We start from the raw sequence: 20,795 nt of genomic DNA on the forward strand, positions 1-20,795 counted from the left end.
GGGGGGGGGGGGGGGAGTCCCTTTGGTGCACCTGCTGCTGCCAACAAGACTTCTTCACCACCAGGATGATCATTTAGGAAGTTTGTCACATTGTATGCCTGCATATATTAAAATACTTTTTTTAATGTAATTTCTTAAATATAAATTAGTGTCAAAAATAAATTCTATGATCATGTGATAATTTTGATCTATAACATGATCAGGGTTGACTTCCATAAATACAAAAAGACATCTAATTTTAAATCATAAAAAAATATAATTAAATTGAATCTAGCTAGTTCTCATTTGATTCAAGAGAAAAATCTTTAACCAATATGTTATGATGAATTTGGACTGTCGAATTAGTTACTGATGTTTGTATTAGAATAGAGTACTGTTCTTTTTCAGAATCTATATAAATACAAAATGTTTTGTGTATCGTAAGAATAATATTGTGAAAGGTTTTTTATACATACCTTAGCATTTATGATAACCCAACAATCTTTAGGATGATTATGCAAAGAAACTTCATCATATGTTTTCAACACTTTATTATCAACTCCCATAACTCCTTTTTTTTTTCTTTATTCCCTTTATTTATAAGTGTTATTTCATCAATCAATCAATATATAGAAACAACTCCAACTATGGCATAATTATTATTCAAATAAACAAGTAATAATTTTTTGTGTACCATGTGAAAGTGATATATCCATTTATTTTTATGTTATGTCATATTCAAGTGATGATTATTTATTTTGTCATAATGCATGGACCAGAAAAAGGTGATGTGTAATGGGGTCAATTGAAATAAAAAAACCCAAAATTTGAAAGTAAAATTTATCCTATGTATTTAGCTAAATTTTCATAATTGAGTATTTGCAAACTTAGATGATATTTGTTGGTTTGTGCATATGTATATTTTTTTTGGTACATTATTGGGTGGTTTGTATATCACTATCTTGTTAATGTATAATATGAAGTTTCATATGATAATTTTATGTTGATATCGAGTTACTTTCATGATGTTATAAAGTGTTTTACCTTTTAATATGAGATCTTTCGATGTCAATTTAAATATAGTCATGCTCTAAAGCAGTTAACAGACACCAAATGAGAAATTAAAAAGAAAATTTTATGATCATTAATTTGAACCCTAGTTGCGGAGTCGTCGTCTTTGTTAGATAGATTTTACCTTTCAATGTGAGTCTTTCATAAGTAAATATAAATATAACCACGATCACTAAATGAGCAATCAAAAAAATTAATTATAATTCATTGATTCAAACACCAACTACGGAATCATCTCTATTAGAAAGCAATGTACCTTTCAATATGAGATTTTGTGACGTAGTTGAGCTCCAAAGCAGGTAACAAACACCAAATGAGAAATCAAAAGAATAAAATTGTGAGTCATTGATTTTCATCCCTACCTATAGAGTCGAGTCGAGTCGTCTTCGTTAAAAAGATATTTTACTCAATTGTGAATTTATATAGTCGGACTTCAAAACGGATAACAAACTCGGGATAAAGAAAGGAACCAAAGAAATTGTATGACCCATGGGCCATAAACAAAAAAAAAAGAAGCCCAAACCACATAAAACTCATTCACGGCCCAATTAAATCCCCTAAAAAAACCCTAAACCTTCTTCTCCATTTCTTCACAAGCAGCAAGCTAGGGTTAGCAGAGCACTGTGTGTTAGAGAGAGAAAGAGAGGAGAGAGAAGATGGTTTCAGGTTCAGGGATCAGCGCAAGGAGGATAGTGGTGGATGCTCGCCACCATATGCTTGGAAGACTTTCTTCAATTTTGGCGAAAGAGCTTCTCAATGGACAGAGAGTTGTTGTTGTTAGATGTGAAGAGATTTGTCTTTCCGGTGGACTTGTTCGCCAGAAAATGAAGTATCTTAGATTTCTTCGTAAGAGAATGAATACAAAGCCATCTCATGGTCCTATCCATTTTCGTGCTCCTTCTAAGATCCTTTGGCGTACAATCCGTGGGTATGATTTGTTTATCTCTGCCTTCCCTTTCGTTGATTGTGGTTTTAATTTAGTTGTTGTAGTACGATTTGTATGCTATCGCTTATCGGTTATTAGGAAATATCATTTCGTGTAATGTTAAATTTATGTTAAAGGTGTGAATTTGATTATTAGTGTGAAGCTTCTGGTGCCAAAAAGATGCATAATAGATACTGTGCATTCACTCTGTTGTTATGCAAGAACAGTGCAGGGGAATGTTGATGTATCTCGTGTTTGATGTTCGAGAACCTTATTTATGTTAAAAGGTGTGATTTTGATGATTAGCATGAACCTGTTAGCTCCAAAAAGGAGCATCATAGTAGATACTGTACATTCCCCTGGTTGTTTAGAAATATCATTTCGGGGAATGGTGAAGTATTTTTCGTGTTTGAGAACGTTGTATTTATGTTAAAAGGTATGATTTTTATCATTAGCATGAAGCTCTTTGTGAAAGAACATTTTAGGGGATGCCTAAAAGTAGCATAATAGATATTGTTTATTCATTCAGCTAGTTTGGGATAAAGGCATATATAAATTTTATGTGTATAATGCTATTTCGATAAGTTTAAATTGTTTATGTTATGTACTGCCTTGACAAGAGCTACTGAGCTAGATCATGTGGATTTATTCATTTGAATGGAGCAGGTGCCTAAAGAAGCATGATTTATGTTGGGGGTTTGCCTTATTGATCCATACTAGTTTTGAATTATTGCATAGCTGTTGTAGCTGTAGATCTACTTTTTACATGAATAGTGTAGTGGTATTGGACTAATTTAAAAGGGTTTATCTTGCGGCAGTATAAAGAATGTTGCTGAATCTCTATCAGTGTTTTTGGGAATCAGTGCAAGTAGTTTTGGTAAAATCTTGTAAGAAGAACAAGTTTTGTTTAGGGGGACTGTAAAAATGGCTTCCAGCATTCACTTGCATTACCATTTCCATGAAAAAATAATAGTATGAAGGAAGTATACTATTTTTTAGTACTGACTACTGAATATTCAAGTATCTGCCTCAATGTCCATTGGTTTTAGTGGACATGGTGCTGAGTTTCAAAACTCGTCAAGTAACACTTGTAGATAGGGCCTTACATATTTGTTTAAATGTTGATAAAGATTTATAACTTGTGGATTGGACCTGAATGAGCATTTACTGAAGGTGTGATGCATTTTGTATGTATACGTGTCGAGGTGGTGCGATGTTTATTTCATATCATTGGCAATTGGCACACGCCTTTTGCTCACTCTCATATTCTCTTTCTGTTTTCCTGTTTGATTGATGAGTGTTATCCTTGCCGTGTCACTGTTTTTGCCTAATTAAGTCTGTTTATTTCAATTTAGGATGATTCCCCACAAGACCAAGCGTGGAGCAGCTGCACTTGCCCGCTTGAAGGTTTATGAGGGTGTTCCACCACCATATGACAAGATTAAGAGGATGGTTATCCCCGATGCTCTAAAGTGAGTTGAAGCTGCAGATATAGTTAAAATTCTTGGTATCCTTGTTCTCGTAACACCGACACTTCTTTATTTTGTTATCAGGGTATTGAGGCTCCAATCCGGACACAAGTACTGTCTCTTGGGCAAGCTTTCATCAGAAGTTGGATGGAACCATTATGATACTATCAAGGTAAGTTTACTCATTTAGTCGAGCAACATGATGTGTATGCTGATATGTTTCAAACAGTTGCTTACTTCTGTCCCTTGAAATCATGACTACAACAGGAACTCGAGAACAAGAGAAAGGAGAGAGCTCAGGTAGCATACGAGAGGAGAAAGCAGTTGGCAAAACTTAGAGTTAAGGCTGAGAAAGCTGCTGAGGAGAAGCTTGGACCTCAACTCGCCGTTATTGCTCCAATCAAGTATTGAATTGGGAGTTGAGACATAGTTATTACGAAGTACAATTTTGTTAAAGATCGATAAATCATCTTATTCTCGACCTTTTTCTTAGTTACATTGTCCTCCTGAGTGGTGCATTTTCAGTTAAGCAGTGTTTGAGAAGACTCTCAGACTCTTTTTATCCTTCATTTTTTTTGGTAATGAAATCGAATCTCATGCTTTTAGTGATACACGTATGTTATCTCCTCTGTTCCGCCACTCTTTGGGCGATTCCTTCTGTTTTTACGAACATTTCACCATTGAAAATCAACTTTGATAATCGATCTGAGAACTAAGTCGAGACCCGACACTCGACCCCGACCTCTAATTCTAACTCGAGATCCAACCCTGACTCATTCTGAAACCGAGGAGTTGGGTCTCGAAGTGAGAATCAGGATTTGAATTTGAAAAACATTTTCTAAAATATTTATGTCATTTAAACATAAAAAAATTGAAAAGTATTTTTCTTCGTACCAAACTAAATTACTTTCAGTGAATAAGAACCTTTCATTTGTTTTTGAATATTATTCCACATTAATGGCCACATCAATTAATCCCTACATAACATAATTAATCACAAACAATTTATGTTTCCCCATTTTCTTATTTATATTTCCATCTTAATTATCAATCNTCCAGTGAATAAGAACCTTTCATTTGTTTTTGAATATTATTCCACATTAATGGCCACATCAATTAATCCCTACATAACATAATTAATCACAAACAATTTATGTTTCCCCATTTTCTTATTTATATTTCCATCTTAATTATCAATCATACATCAACTAGTGAAAATTCCAAGATTCTAAAAATGTCTAATTAATACTACTTGAGCAAAAAAATAAAATAAAAAAATAAACTAAAAATGGAAGTTAACATCTCAAAACAGATTTCAAATCATATCAATTATTTTCTTTCAAAAAAATTCTTTATTTGACAATATTTATTTAATTTCCCTTCCATTTATGTCTCTCTATATAAAATTGTACATATTTTATTCCTTCCCCTCTCAATATAGAGTTGTATTAAATTAAAGGTTTCCATATATACTATAGTTTTATTTATTTATTTTTTTCCTATCCAACTCTTTATAATAAAGTTGTTGTAACTTTTAATCTTACACTTATCTTTTTCTTCAAAATGTCTTCTTTTTTCTTTAATTTTTTTATTTTCTTCCTAGGTATTATTGAACTTGGAAATGCAAAATTTCATTTTAAAGAGCAAAAAAAATATCCAACGGTGTATGTTGATCCATCTGGACATGGAAAATTTGCAACTATTCAATCAGCCATTGATTCTATCCCTCAAAATAATCAATATTGGATCTGTATTATCATCAAACCTGGACAATATAGGTATTTAATCTTGGTTTATATGTTTTTTCTTTTCGAATTTGAGTTATATATACTGACAGTAAACATATGGAAAAAAATGAACTTTATCGTTAAATAACAATTTAGGTATTAGTTTAGTGTGTTGGTTTTGGTTTATATAGTGTTTTACGGATTTAAGTTATGTATACTAACAGTAAACATCAGCTATATATGAACTTTGTCATTAAATAATTGAAATTTATGTATTTAACTTATCTATATAGTCGCACTTAAAAAAAAATTGAAATTAAGTATGAACTTTATCGCTAAATAATAATATAGATAACAAATAATTATCTTGGTTTATATATTCTTTGTAGGATTTAAGTTATATAGCTGGCAATTAGCTATGAACTTTGTTGCTAAATAAAACAATATAAGTATCAATTTAGTATATTGTTATATCTATATTATTTCGAATTTAAGTTAACAATTTTTCAAAAGTGAAATCAGCTATGAAATTCGTCGCTAAATAGCTCATAGTTAATAGTTTTAAAATTATAATCCATCCCTTAATTATTATTAAACTGTATCAGCAATGAATTTTACTGTTTAGCTATAAATAATTTATTCAATATTGAAATAGAATGATTATACTAACGTTGAAATTCAACCTATTTTTCTTGGTATAGATTTCGACTCTCTAGAAATATTACTACAATCGTGATCAATCAATCCTTAAAGATACTATTTTTCAAGGATTCAATATGATCACGACATCGATATAATTAGATAACATATAAAAATACACATATATATATATGTATTTTGTCAGTTTATAAAACTTAAATTATTATTAATAACATGTTATGCTATTTTAATATGAATTTTTTTTTTGTGATATTAGGGAACAAGTGAAAATCCCTAGAGAAAAGCCATATATTTATCTAAAAGGAGATAAAAATGGAGAAGTTATTGTAACTTGGGATGCTCATGGCTCAATTGATACTGATGCTACTTTTACTACTGAAGCTAATAATACAATTGTGGAAAGTATCACATTTATAGTAAGTTAAAAAAAAATTATAAATAATTTTTAATAATATATATAAAAAAATTTGTATACGTCATTAATTCGATCCTTGTAAAAATAAATTTATTTATTCAAAAAAGATTTCAATAAGTTAAAAGTTATGTCTTAGTCCAATAACTAAACTCCTTTGACAATTACAAAAAGAGAATTCGTATATCTCGAGTTTAATCTAAACTCATTCATTCTTTTTGAAACAGACTAATATGCTAATTTTTATAGTATGTTTTTTTTTAAAAGTTTTATTGTTGCAAATTATTTATTTATTTATTTATTTTTAATTATCAGAATTCTTATAATTATCCTCCAAAAAGAAACAAACATCCTAGGGTGGTGGCAGTGGCAGCCATGATTTCTGGTGACAAATGTGTATTTTTTAAGTGTAAATTTCTTGGATTTCAAGATACATTATGGGATGTTCAAGGAAGACATTATTTCAAAATTTGTACCATTGAAGGAGCTGTTGATTTCATCTTTGGTAATGGTAAATCCATTTATGAGGTAAAACTCTCAAATCTTTCGATAACAGTGTCGTTTGTTCAGATAAATTTAACCGTTATAATACAATTGATAACTTTTGAAAAAAATCAATTAAAAACATAGACTTTATAGTAGAGTTCAGAGAAATCTTATCGTATATACAAACAAATAAAANCTACTAAATGTACCGATCTAATCATCTGGTATTTGAAATTCACTTGTTCGGCTAATTTACATTAGTGTCAAGGTCAATTAATTAATTTTCTTATGCATTAATTTTTGTGTTGATTTTAATTATGTTCATTTTTTGTTTTTGTTTATGATTTAGGAAACACTTAACATTTGCTGAGGAAAGATGCAAAGGAATGGGATCAAACACTTCAAAAAGAGTGTTATGGAAAGCAATTTTGAGCAAACATGAGTTACAACACTTAATTAGTCTATCATTCATTGATAATGAGGGTTGGATTATCAAACAACCCTTGAATGTACTTAAATAATTTAATTTAATTATTAATCTTAGTTTTAATTATAACAAAAAAACAAGTTAATTACCTTAGCCTAGATTTTTATTTTACTTACCTATATATTAGTATTTGTACTATAGTCTAGCTATGAAGTCCTTTCAAGGTACTTTTTTAGCTTTAGTTCTTGAATGAAACACNAACAAGTTAATTACTTAGCCTAGATTTTTATTTTACTTACCTATATATTAGTATTTGTCCTATAGTCTAGCTATGAAGTCCTTTCAAGGTACTTTTTTAGCTTTAGTTCTTGAATGAAACACCGGTTACGTATATATAGCAAATGATGAACCCCTTGGTCCACCTCTGGTCGAAGACTCATAAACATGTTTATCGTTTCACATTATATTAAAACGCAATTTTGATCGATCTACAGATAAATTCAAATTGGAATAAAACAATCAAGAAACTAGTACAAAAAAATGCACAAGTTTTGCTTTTTCCAGTCTTGGTTTACTATCACAACATAAATGTTAAAGAGCAAAATGCCTATGAATATTCCAAGTATAAGAATATACATTCTAGGTTCTCTTCTCATAAGCAAGGATAGGAACATGTGAATGGTGGTTGATTAGCAAAGACGGTCACTGTTCGCGTACAAAATAGCGTTACACCCACCACTGACTCCTACCCTTCTCGACCACCACGGAGTCTATAAATGATGCGTCCTTTACTGGAATCATAACGACTTACCTCGATTTTGACTCTGTCTCCGGGCAACAACCGTATGAAATTCTTTCGTATCTTTCCAGAAATGTATCCCAGTACCACATCTGCGTTATCCAATTTGACCCTAAACATGCCATTGGGGAGAGACTCGGTAATGGAACCTTCATGAGTCCATTTTTGTTCCTGCGAGAGACATTGAATGCTGGTAGTACGTCTGGAATTGGTGGAATTGTTCTTCTTCTTCTTCGAGTGTTGCTGTGTTTTAACCAAAAGACCCTTGGCTTGTTTCATTAACTCTTCCTGCTTGCTGACAAACACAGAGCGCGGCAGTGCTAATGAGTTGGAGGTTTTACAGGATGTTGGCGTTGGAGAACAAGCTGCCATTGCAACAGTGGCAGGAGCGGGATTCCACCATGACAGAGATGCCATTTTAATAAGAGCTAGTCTATGGACTCAGCAACACAGCAATCTAAAAATAGCCAAAACACAACACAGCCACATTAAGATGAGATGATTATGTATGAAAATACAAAATTTGTTAGACAGTAACTTTCTTTAGTCTTTTAGAGTGATAAGAAACTTAGAACACTACATTGACTTTTTCCTGAGAAACTAAGTTAAAGGACAACAATATGAATATAAATCACAAATTAGACAAACGCTGAACTACTCTAGACCTTCAAACTTCAAAGTGAACTGAAATTTTTTCACTTTCATCGCTTTGGCATTTTCTAAAACAAAATTTGAATAAGTTATCCATGGAACTGTATTAACAAAAATAATATGCCGATTCGCCCTTCTATTCATTGCTTCTAACATTCGATCAAAACCAAGGATAAAATTGGTAGCTGAATTATATTCTTTCTTTTTTTTCCTCTTTTATATCTGACTCAAGTCATCTCCTTTTCTCCTCTTCTTCTTGTCCTTCTTCAAGTACCTTCAGATCTTCCCGTCAAATCCCAATTGCCATTACAGTTGGTAGTCTACCACTCACTAACAAACTAAAAAGTTCTTCTTTTCTTCTGCTCCTATTTCAGTCATATATACGTTTTCTTTTGGTTTCATGCTTCTATGTTCCCTTTTCCTCCTCCTCCTGCTGCTGCTGCTGCTACTTCTCTTTTTCCTCCTCCGACTCCTCCTTCCTCATCTAGCTCTATCAGCATTCATCTCATTGTGTCTTCCCACTCTGACAGCTTCAATTTAGCTCATTAATTCCAACCTCCAATCACCATTGCAACCCAAAAATTCCACCCCTAACCATACTAGTGGTTTGTTAATCTCCATCCTTTTCAGTTCCCGTCTTCCTTTGTCAAATTTCTACCCCAAACACACATTAGATGGGTACTAATTGGGGAGAGGGAGGAAGAAAGTAAAAGTAAAACACAAAGACAAAAAGAAAAGGCCAGAATGAAGAAGCAAAAACAATTGGAAATGAAAACACACAAAATAACAGAAGTATGAAGCTTGAGACCAAAGACACCACAAAATAGTGTCACAAATCTAGAATATCAAAGGCCCAGGTTTAACAAATGTAAAACTATAGAAATCACAACTGAAAGACAGAAGTATCACTGCTGCTTACTTTTTCACCATTATTACCAATTGGCTATTGCAATAAGATTATTCTTTCTCTCATGCACCATTATCTATGTATGCGAACGTTATTAGCTCAGCTTGGACTACCACCAGAACTTTCAAAGAAGGTTAAAAAGTAGCAGCTTCTTAGCTTTACATGTTTAAACTTGTCACCTTCCGAACTTCTAAAAAGATTTGGAAGCCTACAAAGTATACTTCTGAGGTTTAACTCCTCTTAATAAAGGCCGAAACTTTTTAAAAACTGATATTAACTTCCTTCTTCTTCTTTTTTGGCAAAGAGTTATCACCTCACCATTTACTTGGAGATTCATACTCTTCTTCTTTTTTACTCATAAATCACTCAAAGGAGTGACTACTCGTCAACAAAGTGAGTTGAGAACAATGAGGTCTCATGTTCAAATAAAAACACTACCTCATTTCTTCTCACAAATTCTAGCCTTATTCGGACAGAGTTACCTGGTGCCTGTTTTTCGCCTGTGGTGGCACGTAACCATGGAATTAGTCCAGGTATGTGCAAAAGCCGGCCCAGACAACACGATTATCAAAAAAATAATACTATCAAGTTTTTTAACATACTAATCTTAACTCATAACATTTCAAAATTCTTAGAATTGACATAATACTTGAAATTAATTGTTCAAAATGAAACTCAAATTATCCAAATATCACAATTTCATAACGGAAACTTAGTAAAGATACAACCAATTTTACAGAGAGGAACTTACAACTCAATTTAGCTGCCAAATGATAAACGGTAAAGTAGTAATATCAACTTTGCCGGAGAAGACGAGCTTCAATTCGAAACTTACAAACAAAAAAATAGGACTCTAAACCACCAATCGCCGTTGGATACACTTTTCCGGCGCCGGCGAGAGAGTGAATTTACAGTAAAATTAGTAGAGCGTTGGATAAGAGAGGGAGGAACGAACTAGAACCCAATGGATTCTCTTTATCCCTAAAAAAATAATATCTATTTTTTTTTTATAAATAATGGGTTTTAAACTTTATTATAAAAACTTTATTTTAATTTCATGAAGCAAAATTTGGATTTATCATAAAATTAGACACAAGTATCTAATAGATATTTTTAATTAATATAACAATTGGAATTTGGAGTGAAATAAGGAGAAAAGAGGAGAAATAATAGGAATATTTTTAATTGATATAACTATATATTTATTAATTTAAATCATGGTTATGAATATAATTTAATTAATTAAATCTTAGTCATTAAATTTAATCTAGGTCATATGTCATTAATCAAGGCTAGAACTTGCAAATGAGGTTCCCCTTCCTCGGACTATGAGCCCGCTTAGCAAACGAGGCACGGGACGGGGTGGATGATTATGGCGTATCATAGATCAGACTTTGCTTTTTCAGGCTCCAGACTCGAAAGGAACTATTACATATCAACAATTATGCTAAGCTCGAAAAGGACCGAAAGAACTTACATTAGTTCATGCGAGGGTGAGGGGAAGGAGCGGTAAAAAAGTATGGAGGCGTGAAAAGATACCGCATTGTGATATAGACAATCTACCCAAATACAAACATTATTACTTAGCGATTGTTTCCACGGCTCAAATCGGTGACATCATAACCAGCTTGAAAGATGACAACAAAACCAAAACTTAGTAGGAAAAGGAACAAAAAGAGCAAAACACAGATATTAGAAACCAACAGATTCTCATTTCTCATTATTTCCTGTAAATATTGCCATCTGAGGTATATAAGTATTACTATCCATCTCTTCTACCACTCTCAGGTCTTGATACTATCGTTAACGCGTTCTTAACCAAGAATCACAAACAATCTTGATCTGATCACACAAACTCTCGGATACTGCTACCTCGATATCATTGCTACAGGAGGACATCGACAACTCTGTTATCTCCAGCGTCTTCAAATATTGTTTTCCAGAAGCTGAACTGAAGGTTGAACAATATGTTTCATCAATTCAAGTCACACTGAGAAGTGTCCTCTCTACACTTGTGTTACGTGCCCCCTCCTTGAACGCCCTTTGCTATAGAAGAGGGAAAAAAGGGAATGGTCTATTTGACGTTGTGTGTGGGAACGCTCAAATAAACTTTGGTGTTCTTGAAGTCGTCCAGGAGGGGATTATATCCATCTTTAGTTCTCGTCTTTGTTGGGAGACCAAATTCTTCCATAAATGCTGCTGTGTCGAGCTATAACAAATATTTCCATGGATGAATATAAACCAACGAAAATACAAAAGGAGAACTTTGGTGTCTCACAGATGAAGGACAGGAGTTACCGAAAGAGTACGTCTTTTCTTTCCCCGCTTCAATGGCTCGCCATCTTTTTGCTGCTTCATCCACCCAGAGCAGTAATGATCCATCTGTTCCAAGAGCAAGAAATCTGTTGGAAAGAATATGTCGGCGTCCCCCTGCAAATAAAAACGTATACATATAAAGTATAAACCATTGCGGCCAAGTACAGATGTTACTACACGACAGATATTCAAAGTTTTACATATTCAGGATGAGAAGCATAATGATTAAATATTGAATTCACAAGTCCTACATAAATTGAAAAGAAAATTATTTAGATAACAACCGAACACTCTATCTGGAAAGGGCTAGGACGGACAGAGGGGAACACAGAAAGATTAAGTGGATTAAAATCACTTTTGCAAGCAAAAAAGTTTCTAACATGTTTTCCCATCAGTCTATGAATTATGATCATAGTAGAGAAGGGTGAAACGAAAAACAAAAGTATTCTATTTGCTGGAGTGGAAGTCCATCAAGCAAATACCTCGTATAAACAACATTCATGAAAAAATCCAGGGAGAAATACAAAAGATAAGGATCAGATCACCTTAGCGTCCAAATAACTGTTGTAATCAGAGCTACTGCCATCTTTCTGCATTTAATATGAAAAGGGTAAATGAATTTTTGAGATGTTGGTTAACTTATTATTATGAAAATGCATAAACTAATAAAGGAAAAAGAAAAACTAAAAGCAAGCTCTTGCCTCTAGGATGACAAAGGATTATCCCATAAGACATTTTGCACGAAAAGAGGCAAGTGCCAGAAATAATATCATGTGAAATGCATGTCAAAGAAAACTATGGCAATCAACCACACATGTTGGTTCTTTCTATACCATTTTTTTTTCAATTCCAGTCTTCAACGGCTAAACATTTACATGCTTGCAAAAGGTCTAAAGAGTAATGAGACAGTTCTAACACAACAGTACCACCCAACTGAACTTGAACACAATAAATTTAACCATTAGACACTTCAAATTAAGGGCGTGACTTTTCTGTCAGTTCAAGTCTTTAAGAAAAAATTCATGTTTGCTCTAGGACACATTCTATAGACCGGACCAGCTAATCGATATAGATGTATTGCTAAAACCAAGTTTGCTCCCAAGGTTTTATTCTATTAGTAAGGGTGTAGCTTGTGATGTATGGGCTCACTTTTTTCCCTAGAGAGACATCCTCCACAACTTTTTACCTTTTGATGCATATCTATAGATCTTTTATATTTTAACTTCAGAAATGGAAAAAGTTGCTACTGAAATTTTATTCACTATGAGGAGAACAGTAAGGTCCCCATCCTGGCGAGCATAAGTATCTTCCCCAAATATGGAGTCTTCAAGACTTAATTATTTTCTCTTCTAGACATAAATTGTGGAGGTGGAAAAGTTAATTATGTGAATCAGTGGCTAAGAAGCGCAAGTAATATTTTAACCAACATACAGCAATATTTAGTTGCTCAAATTTCCTTTTCTCTACTTTCTTGTTTCCTGATTTCCTCCCCTTCAAGGTTCCATCAATTTCTCCAACCCGAGTAAGGCACAGATCCCAATGTCCAACAAGGCATGTGTGCTCTATAGGCATAGTCACAACGAGAAGATATGACAGTAACCAGCATAGGATCAGCAAACATTTACAATGAATGAACAATAATTGCATTTTAGATTAATAGTCTAACAACGAATGTAGACATTTGCTTCATTTGACAACCCACTGCAGTCCTCCAACCACTATCATCCAAAAAATGACACCGTTGTCTCATTTGACAAACTAATTTGACTAAGATGTTTTAGTTGTACGAGTATAATGTAAGATCGTAGCACAGAAGTAAATGGGATAAAGAGAAAAAACGGAATGTACCTTGGTTGAAACAAGTGGAGCTCTTTCACCGGGAATTTTAACATCAGGTAGATAACTGAAATCGGAAGCGATTAAAGACATCTTCGGTAAAGCTCCATGTAAAACTTCTAGAAGTTTCTGAATTTTAGGAAGTAGTACTGCATGAGTATATGATATTTTTTACCAAGCATGAGCATTAAATATGTCAAACTAAGCTGACGAAAGAGCTCAATCAACACTGCAGAATTATTACCAAGCAACCAGTGGGAAGCCAACACCATCTTGGCTTAGGAAGGACTTTTGCCCAAATATTTTTCATGGCTGAACTAACCCTGCTCCCGCCCGTTGTAGCATCAGGCATATCTATGATTTCCATGCAAGATTTGATTAAGGAGTCTTCAATTGGCCTATACAACTCTGAGAGTTCTCCCCTGTTAAAAGAAGACAAATATGTGTTTTAGCATTATAGACAGATTGACAATCTTGCTCAGCCATTAGGCCTTCTACTAATGAACAAAATCGCCAATCCAAAATAATTCAGCATCCAGCTCAATCCAGCTATAAAGCAAACTTATCTTCTCTTACTCTTTGTGTGAATGGAGTGGGGAGTGGCATAAGAGATCCTTATGACAAAAAACCAATACTTACTGCTACTTCTATTAGTTTCAGGATTTATCAATCAAAAGGCAAGGGATCATTCCATAAATATGTATCTAGAAAGTCCATCTCAATATTTTCCCTCAATAATCCCTTCTATGCAGAGAGGAGATAAAACTCTACGAATGAAAGACCAACCACCCAAAGAGAAGAAGAAAAAAAGAGGACACATAAGACACCTCAAGACACTGTTAACAATTAATTTCATTAATAGCACATAAGGTAAACATAAAACTCGGATGACCTACATGCATGGATGATCACACAGAGCAAGTGTTGTAGATAACTATGCTTGTGAAAATACTACTTTCCTAGCAACATTCTTGAGGCTATCCATCCACCTATACTATTGAAGAAACATCTCAGTCAAAAATGTAAAAAAAATAAGATAATTCCAGAGCACAGCATCAATAAGTCATTTCAACAGTACAAAGTGAATTACCCTTGTTTTCTTTCAACCCACACTTCCATCCATGGAGATGTTTGATTCTCAGAGTAAATGAGATCATGAGGAAGATTGTCAAGAACCTAAAAGATTACTCAATCATTAATAAGCTCAAGGAATAAAGTTGATGGTTCAATATCTACTTTATGGATATATACTACTTAGTTTAGGCCAGAAAATTACTCTTTCCGAGGACACAACCTTTCGGTCTCACAGTTTAGGTATTGCAAAATCCAAAATACATGATTTGTGATTACATTCTTGTATGATTTGCAAAGTGCACATTACAAGCATGCCATATCTTTGTTATTGCATTGTAAGAGAGATGACAACTTCCACCAACTAGTTAATTTCTTTCATCATATTGAGCTTAATAAACCACCGAGTAAGAAAGCAAGACAGTCAATTTCAATACACAAGTAATTTACCATACTTTCCTAAGAAGATTAAAAATAGAAGAATAGACAAGGTAGGAGAACTTTTGAGGGCTAGAAAAAGATTTTGTACATCTGAGAAATAGCCTCTTATTCTTAATTTTTGGTTCACCCATGTAATCTTTGTCCTAATAAAAGATTGGGTGACATTTGTAGAGAACCACATATTTTGAAGGTTCTCTACTATTTGGTACGTGGCTTGTATACGGGAGTTTTTCCCACATTAACAAAATTATTTACCTATTACAAAAAAATTAGAATTAAGAAAATATCCATACCTCTAGCATGATAACCCAACACGGTTGTTCATTCACATCTCCTGCTTCATCAAGAAAACTTCTTTTAGTGTGCAGAATAGGTTAATCTTTAGAAACCAAACAAACAGAATTTCAATCCACATTAATAGGATCAATGAGCCAGAATGTACTTACATGTATATCATTTATGACAATGCAACTTAAGCTGTTAATCATAATTTGTTTGTTTATTCTATCAAGAAGCCACTAAGCAATAGTGCAAAAATAAAGAACAGGATCAGATAATCTACAGCATCATACCCCATCCGTTCCTGTCAGTAGCATCACGATGCTCAACTCTAAATTTTGATAAGTGGCTATCAACTTCGCCAACAGTTTGAATCTGTTTTGCTGCAAGTGAGGAACTGATTTCAACTGAACTGCACTCAAGAGAAGATGGGCTTTAGTATTTCTTTAAGGATTGATTGAATGAAGCACCTGTGGAGAAATAAGTATAAAAGGAGTAGCATTATATGCTGCACCAGTATTCTTCTCTGAAGACCACAGCGAGAATCTAAAGTATTTAACGCTAAGACCGTTAATGGACTAGCAGGTGTAGCACAAGACCTTTATAAGCCCTTTTGGATGCCCTAAAGCTCTTTAAACAATTTTTTTCCTTCACTTTATTTCATGCATAATTTGGAAGAATTTTTTACTCTGTAACTCTAAAGCCATGCCACAACTTCATGATGTGTAGCATTCTCAATTAGGAAGGGTAGAAGGAGCATTATCACATACGTGTAGCTGATATTATCATAAACTCTTGTCGGTGCATTTAACTTTATGTAATCCAGGATGCCTTTTGCACAAGTTCCTGATCCACCACCTATTTCATATATCTACACCCAAAAAACTGACCGTCAACATGTAAAGCAAGTGAAGGATTTATCAATATAGTAAAATTTAAGATGAATATGTACAGAGCATGTATATTAGTAAGCTTCAGTGGACAATGTAAAGATCATAATGCAGCTTTTTATGTTCTTTCAATATTAGGAACTTACTTTAAGTGGAACAGATAGGTTTGTAGTACGCAAAATGGATTCAGCTATTCCATGTGCATACCAGGGCTGCAGAAAATTCCATATGGCATGAGTTCACTACTAAAATAGTATACAACAAAAAGTTTGTGAAAAAGAAAGATTCATACAGATGAAAATTTTGGTTACCTCAACTAAACTGTCTTAAATTGAGAATGAACCTTTTTCAGCACTGATATACCCTCAACATTAATCTATATTTACCAAACTACCAAAACAATATGGACAAGAAGTAACTGCACGCATTGTCGACAACACATCCACTATCAAAGTCTCTTGTTCTCTATCTCTGTTTTGTGATTATTGTTTTTTCTTTTCTTTTTTTACATTTTGATTAAATGAGACTGGTAAACTTAATTAAGGCTCTCATAATAAATATTAAAAGTTTGTTATCTAAATATCTCAAACTATTTATCCTACTTAAATAATACCAAGTATAAAGTGAATGTTACATGATCTTTTTTCATGATGAGATGCTCAAAACAATTCTGGAAAGCTTTACCAATTACAAACTGCTTCTATAATACTAGCAAAAGAGTTGCCAACCACAAACTGCTATTATCCGGAAGTACTTTTTTTGTATTCCATTTGACAAAAAGTTGTTGCCAGAACAAGCAATTTTTTTAGAAGATTGTCAAAAGAAAGGGGAGGGAGTCGACTGAACATCTCAGCCATTGGCGGGAATTTCGCCCTCTTAGAGTGGTGAGTGGTGTGCAACTACATTTTGAAAACAAGATAAGAGAAGAGGAAAGAANACAGGCTCTTAGAGTGGTGAGTGGTGTGCAACTACATTTTGAAAACAAGATAAGAGAAGAGGAAAGAAAAGTCGTCATAAATTGATTATTGACAATATAAAAGAGAGACTCCTTGTATAAGAGTCTTAATACAAGTAAAACAAGGTAATAATTGTTCTGTTACCTTTAAGCACAGAAATTTCTAGTAGAACCTATGAAATATCCTACATAATATTCTATGATCAAGTTCATTAAATCTACGCTCATTTTAAGATATAACTTTATTAATTCTGTTGATTTTCAACAGGACTCAAACTCAAAGAGACAATAAAGGTTGACTTTGTAAGTGTAAACTGAATAATCAACTCAAATATGCCGAAAGTGTTTACTGTTTCGTAACATGGCACAGACATTGTTGTGCAACTTCTAATGTGGTCCTCCTTGAATAAATAGGGACAGTTGACTTAATAGGTCAATAGACAAAGACTCTTAACTAGACATTGAGTTGTGCAGAGCTGATTTGACAGGTCAGTTGACATAGAATGACATACCAGTCCTAGATGAACGTGGTATGTACTGTGGAATAAAGGGCCCCAAGAGTAACAGAAGAGAATGTAATGGAGGAGACTGATGCCAAAGCGGTCATTGGGAAAAAAAGAGTCATACTTGACCAGTCACCATAAAGAGACAAGACTAGTAAAATAATGAGAATACAGGAAAACTTAAGCCAGCAGACACCTAGGTAGGCAGAAACTACTTAAGTCCCTACAAAGCTAGGCTCCAATACAATATGAAGCAAGATAAAAAAAGAGAAAAAATTCTGGCAGAAAACTACTTAAGTCCTTACCAAGCTAGGCTCCAATACAATATGAAGCAAGAAAAGAGAGAGAGGACTCTCCCAGAGTTGATAATATACAAAAGTGACTTCTCAAATGGGACTATAGAAGCATTAGTCTACCATAAGATAAGTAATTATTCTCTACTCATGATAAGATAAATAATTTTCCCAAGACTACCCTAGGAGATAGTCTACATCATTTTCTCATATATAATTTACAATCACATTTAGAAGGATAAAAAACAATAATATTACCTTAAAAAGCTCCACTGGAGTAAACCATGAGACATCACTCTGCTTGTAAATCTTATCCAAATGTTTCATGTATGCTTTCCTACCTAAAACATTCATATTTTCCATCTTGTAAGGACTATAATACATTTACTGATTAAAAAATGACATATACTTTTAGATTGCACAATCATGCAGCTGAAAGCATCATAACATTTCACATCTCCTGCTTCCTTAGTTTTATAAATTCCCTATAATTAATGTCTAACTGAGGAAATTGTTGGAGAAGTTTGAGGAATAGTTGTTCAGGGCTGTCATACACATACTCTTGAAAGTTCTTTTTCTCAATAGGAACCATATGCCACAAAGATTGGACAAATATAGGTGAATCATTATATTTGATTAAAATTCAAAATGTCAATCATATAATACTTGATTTTTAGTCCAGCAGTTCAATCTTGAAAGACCGAAGTTTGAAGCATCACAGTTCATATTAAAGAAAAATCTGCTTATGTGAGCTTCATAGTAGCATACTCAGTAATCCTAAGCTCTTATAAACTATGACTGATGCTATCTGAATTGCACCTGAATAAAACTAAATTGATACAACAGATTATATATCAGACTCCAGCTAATTTTCGACTTCTTGAGGCATAGTTTTTGATTGATTCCGCTTCATAAAAAACTGTCATTGATTGATTGATTGCTCTCCAACTAATTCAGGATTGTATTTGAGGTGTGATACTGAGAATTTATGTAGTAACACAATTCAACGAATCCCTATTAAGTCATCGCAGTAAAGTAAAACAGTCCCCAATTACCTTCAAACCGATTGAACTTAATGCTACTATCAAGAACTCCAACTGATGCTGATTTCTGGGAGAAATACCCGACATTTGGATCATACAATGCCTTGTGAACAAAATCTCTAACCTTCACATCACCAAAGAACATAAAATAAGCCAATAAATCAAGGAAAAACTAAAATGGTGCTTTGGTATGCCATATTAAATGGTTCCTTAACGAAATCATTTTCCACTATTTGTTAACTTGAACACCAAAAAGTGCTTTCACCAAGACTTTTCTTTTTCACAAACAATTCAAAATTAAGTCTTGGATCATATAATGCCTAGTGAATAACATATCTAACCTTCACATTTCCAAGGAACATAAAAATAAGCAATAAATCAAGAAAAAACTGAAAGGGTATGTTTGGTATATGGCATAAAAAAGTTTTCTTGAAATGGCTCCTCTACAAATCTGTTTTTTTACCAAGAACACTTTTTTTTCACAAATTATGAGCAAAGTTACTTTCTTTCATTAAATATCTTGAAGAAATGAAACCATTATCCAAAAATTGAATCTTTTTCCAGCATACCAAATACACATATACTACAAAGAAAGAGATTTAGAGAACTTACAAGAATTGGGGTGTCCCCAACAATGTGAGTAGAGAACAAAGCTGAAGATGGCTGACCCAGGAACTCAAATGGTATCACTGAACACAACACAACACAAAATCATTAAAATTTCAGAAATTAATGAAAATTAGTCTACAAAGCAAAAAAAGAGAAAAAACCAACCTCTGTGTCTGTGAAACAGGGAGAAGAGATATCGTGAAGAAGCCATAAACACTTCTGATTTTGTAGATTTTTGAGTTTCAGATTTGAAGGGGGTTTTGTTCTTCAAAGGGTTTAAGAATTCATTTTTGTTTTTCTCATTTTTTTAACTTTTTTTTGTTTATTTTATGATCGAGTTGTTTAGGCTAGCTTCCGCACACTCAACTAATTTAATCGAATATTTATCATCTTCCACATAACAATATATATAGGTAACTCTATTCATCAATTATTGTCGTTTCATATTATTTGATTCATCCTTACAAAAACTTTAATTAAATATATATTTTATTAAATTATTTTATTAATTAGTTTTTTAAAATTCCAAATTTGACTAATACTTTTATGATTTTTATTTTATGTAGTTATTTAATACTAAGGATAATATAAATGAGAAAACACTCTTACTTTGCTACAAGGATGAATTTAAAACAAAACATATATTTTTGATATAAGAGTCGAGCAAAATGATAGGATAAAATAAAAATTTAGTGATAAATTATTATTTAATTTTAAAACTAGATAAATACAAATAAATATCCCTTTTGATATAATAAATAAGTAAGGTTTGAAAAGAAATACAGATAATGAAATTATTTGCGGAAAATTTTATGCAACTTCTTTCAAATAATTAAATTCGTAGGTTTAACTTAAGATACAATGAATTTAAAATTATTACTATATAAATATACATAAATAATATAAGTTAAATAACGATGTGAAAATGAGATATCCGTTTGATTCCTCTAATTTTGAGTCCACAATCAATTTGTCCATGTTGATGCCCACTCAAACCAACCCATGTACCTGTCTATTTCAACTTGAATTATTTTTAAGAACTTTAA

The 20,795-nt window shown here is 32.9% G+C and overlaps 5 protein-coding genes across 5 annotated transcripts in view; 2 read left to right on the forward strand and 3 right to left on the reverse strand.

Moving 5' to 3' along the window:
* Nucleotides 1–579, reverse strand: part of LOC107005268 (cytochrome b5-like) — a 1,924-nt gene extending 1,345 nt beyond the window's left edge. Inside the window, exons 1-2 of the mRNA XM_015203811.2 lie at nucleotides 456–579; nucleotides 32–98 (exon numbers count right to left, since the gene is read on the reverse strand). Coding sequence (XP_015059297.1) covers nucleotides 32–98; nucleotides 456–545 — 157 coding nt within the window. The 5' untranslated portion in view covers nucleotides 546–579. The remainder of the gene's footprint in view (nucleotides 1–31; nucleotides 99–455) is intronic.
* Nucleotides 580–1,622: 1,043 nt separating this feature from the next.
* Nucleotides 1,623–4,055, forward strand: LOC107007669 (60S ribosomal protein L13a-4). Its single transcript, XM_015206366.2, has 4 exons — nucleotides 1,623–1,978; nucleotides 3,331–3,447; nucleotides 3,529–3,616; nucleotides 3,712–4,055. The coding sequence occupies exons 1-4, from the start codon at nucleotides 1,707–1,709 to the stop codon at nucleotides 3,853–3,855; spliced, it is 621 nt and encodes a 206-aa protein (XP_015061852.1). The 5' UTR covers nucleotides 1,623–1,706; the 3' UTR covers nucleotides 3,856–4,055.
* A 931-nt stretch (nucleotides 4,056–4,986) lies between these two features.
* LOC107006898 (probable pectinesterase 29) lies at nucleotides 4,987–6,873 on the forward strand. Its single transcript, XM_027913840.1, has 3 exons — nucleotides 4,987–5,222; nucleotides 6,088–6,247; nucleotides 6,559–6,873. Exons 1-3 carry the CDS (start codon nucleotides 5,008–5,010, stop codon nucleotides 6,871–6,873), a joined length of 690 nt encoding a protein of 229 aa, XP_027769641.1. The 5' UTR covers nucleotides 4,987–5,007.
* Nucleotides 6,874–7,645: 772 nt separating this feature from the next.
* Nucleotides 7,646–10,512, reverse strand: LOC107007638 (translation initiation factor IF-1, chloroplastic). Its single transcript, XM_015206330.2, has 2 exons — nucleotides 10,265–10,512; nucleotides 7,646–8,412 (listed from the first exon to the last, which is right to left on the reverse strand). The coding sequence occupies exon 2, from the start codon at nucleotides 8,370–8,372 to the stop codon at nucleotides 7,902–7,904; it is 471 nt and encodes a 156-aa protein (XP_015061816.1). The 5' UTR covers nucleotides 8,373–8,412; nucleotides 10,265–10,512; the 3' UTR covers nucleotides 7,646–7,901.
* Nucleotides 10,513–11,073: 561 nt separating this feature from the next.
* Nucleotides 11,074–20,081, reverse strand: LOC107005536 (protein arginine methyltransferase NDUFAF7 homolog, mitochondrial). The gene is made up of 14 exons (XM_015204158.2): nucleotides 19,915–20,081; nucleotides 19,753–19,829; nucleotides 19,153–19,264; nucleotides 18,356–18,438; nucleotides 16,493–16,558; nucleotides 16,227–16,327; nucleotides 15,750–15,868; nucleotides 15,471–15,511; nucleotides 14,756–14,841; nucleotides 13,910–14,087; nucleotides 13,678–13,794; nucleotides 12,375–12,419; nucleotides 11,812–11,943; nucleotides 11,074–11,722 (listed from the first exon to the last, which is right to left on the reverse strand). Exons 1-14 carry the CDS (start codon nucleotides 19,958–19,960, stop codon nucleotides 11,588–11,590), a joined length of 1,338 nt encoding a protein of 445 aa, XP_015059644.1. The 5' UTR covers nucleotides 19,961–20,081; the 3' UTR covers nucleotides 11,074–11,587.
* Nucleotides 20,082–20,795: the final 714 nt, after the last annotated feature.

The sequence above is a fragment of the Solanum pennellii genome, chromosome 12 (genome assembly GCF_001406875.1).
Source record: "Solanum pennellii chromosome 12, SPENNV200".
NCBI lineage: Eukaryota > Viridiplantae > Streptophyta > Magnoliopsida > Solanales > Solanaceae > Solanum > Solanum pennellii.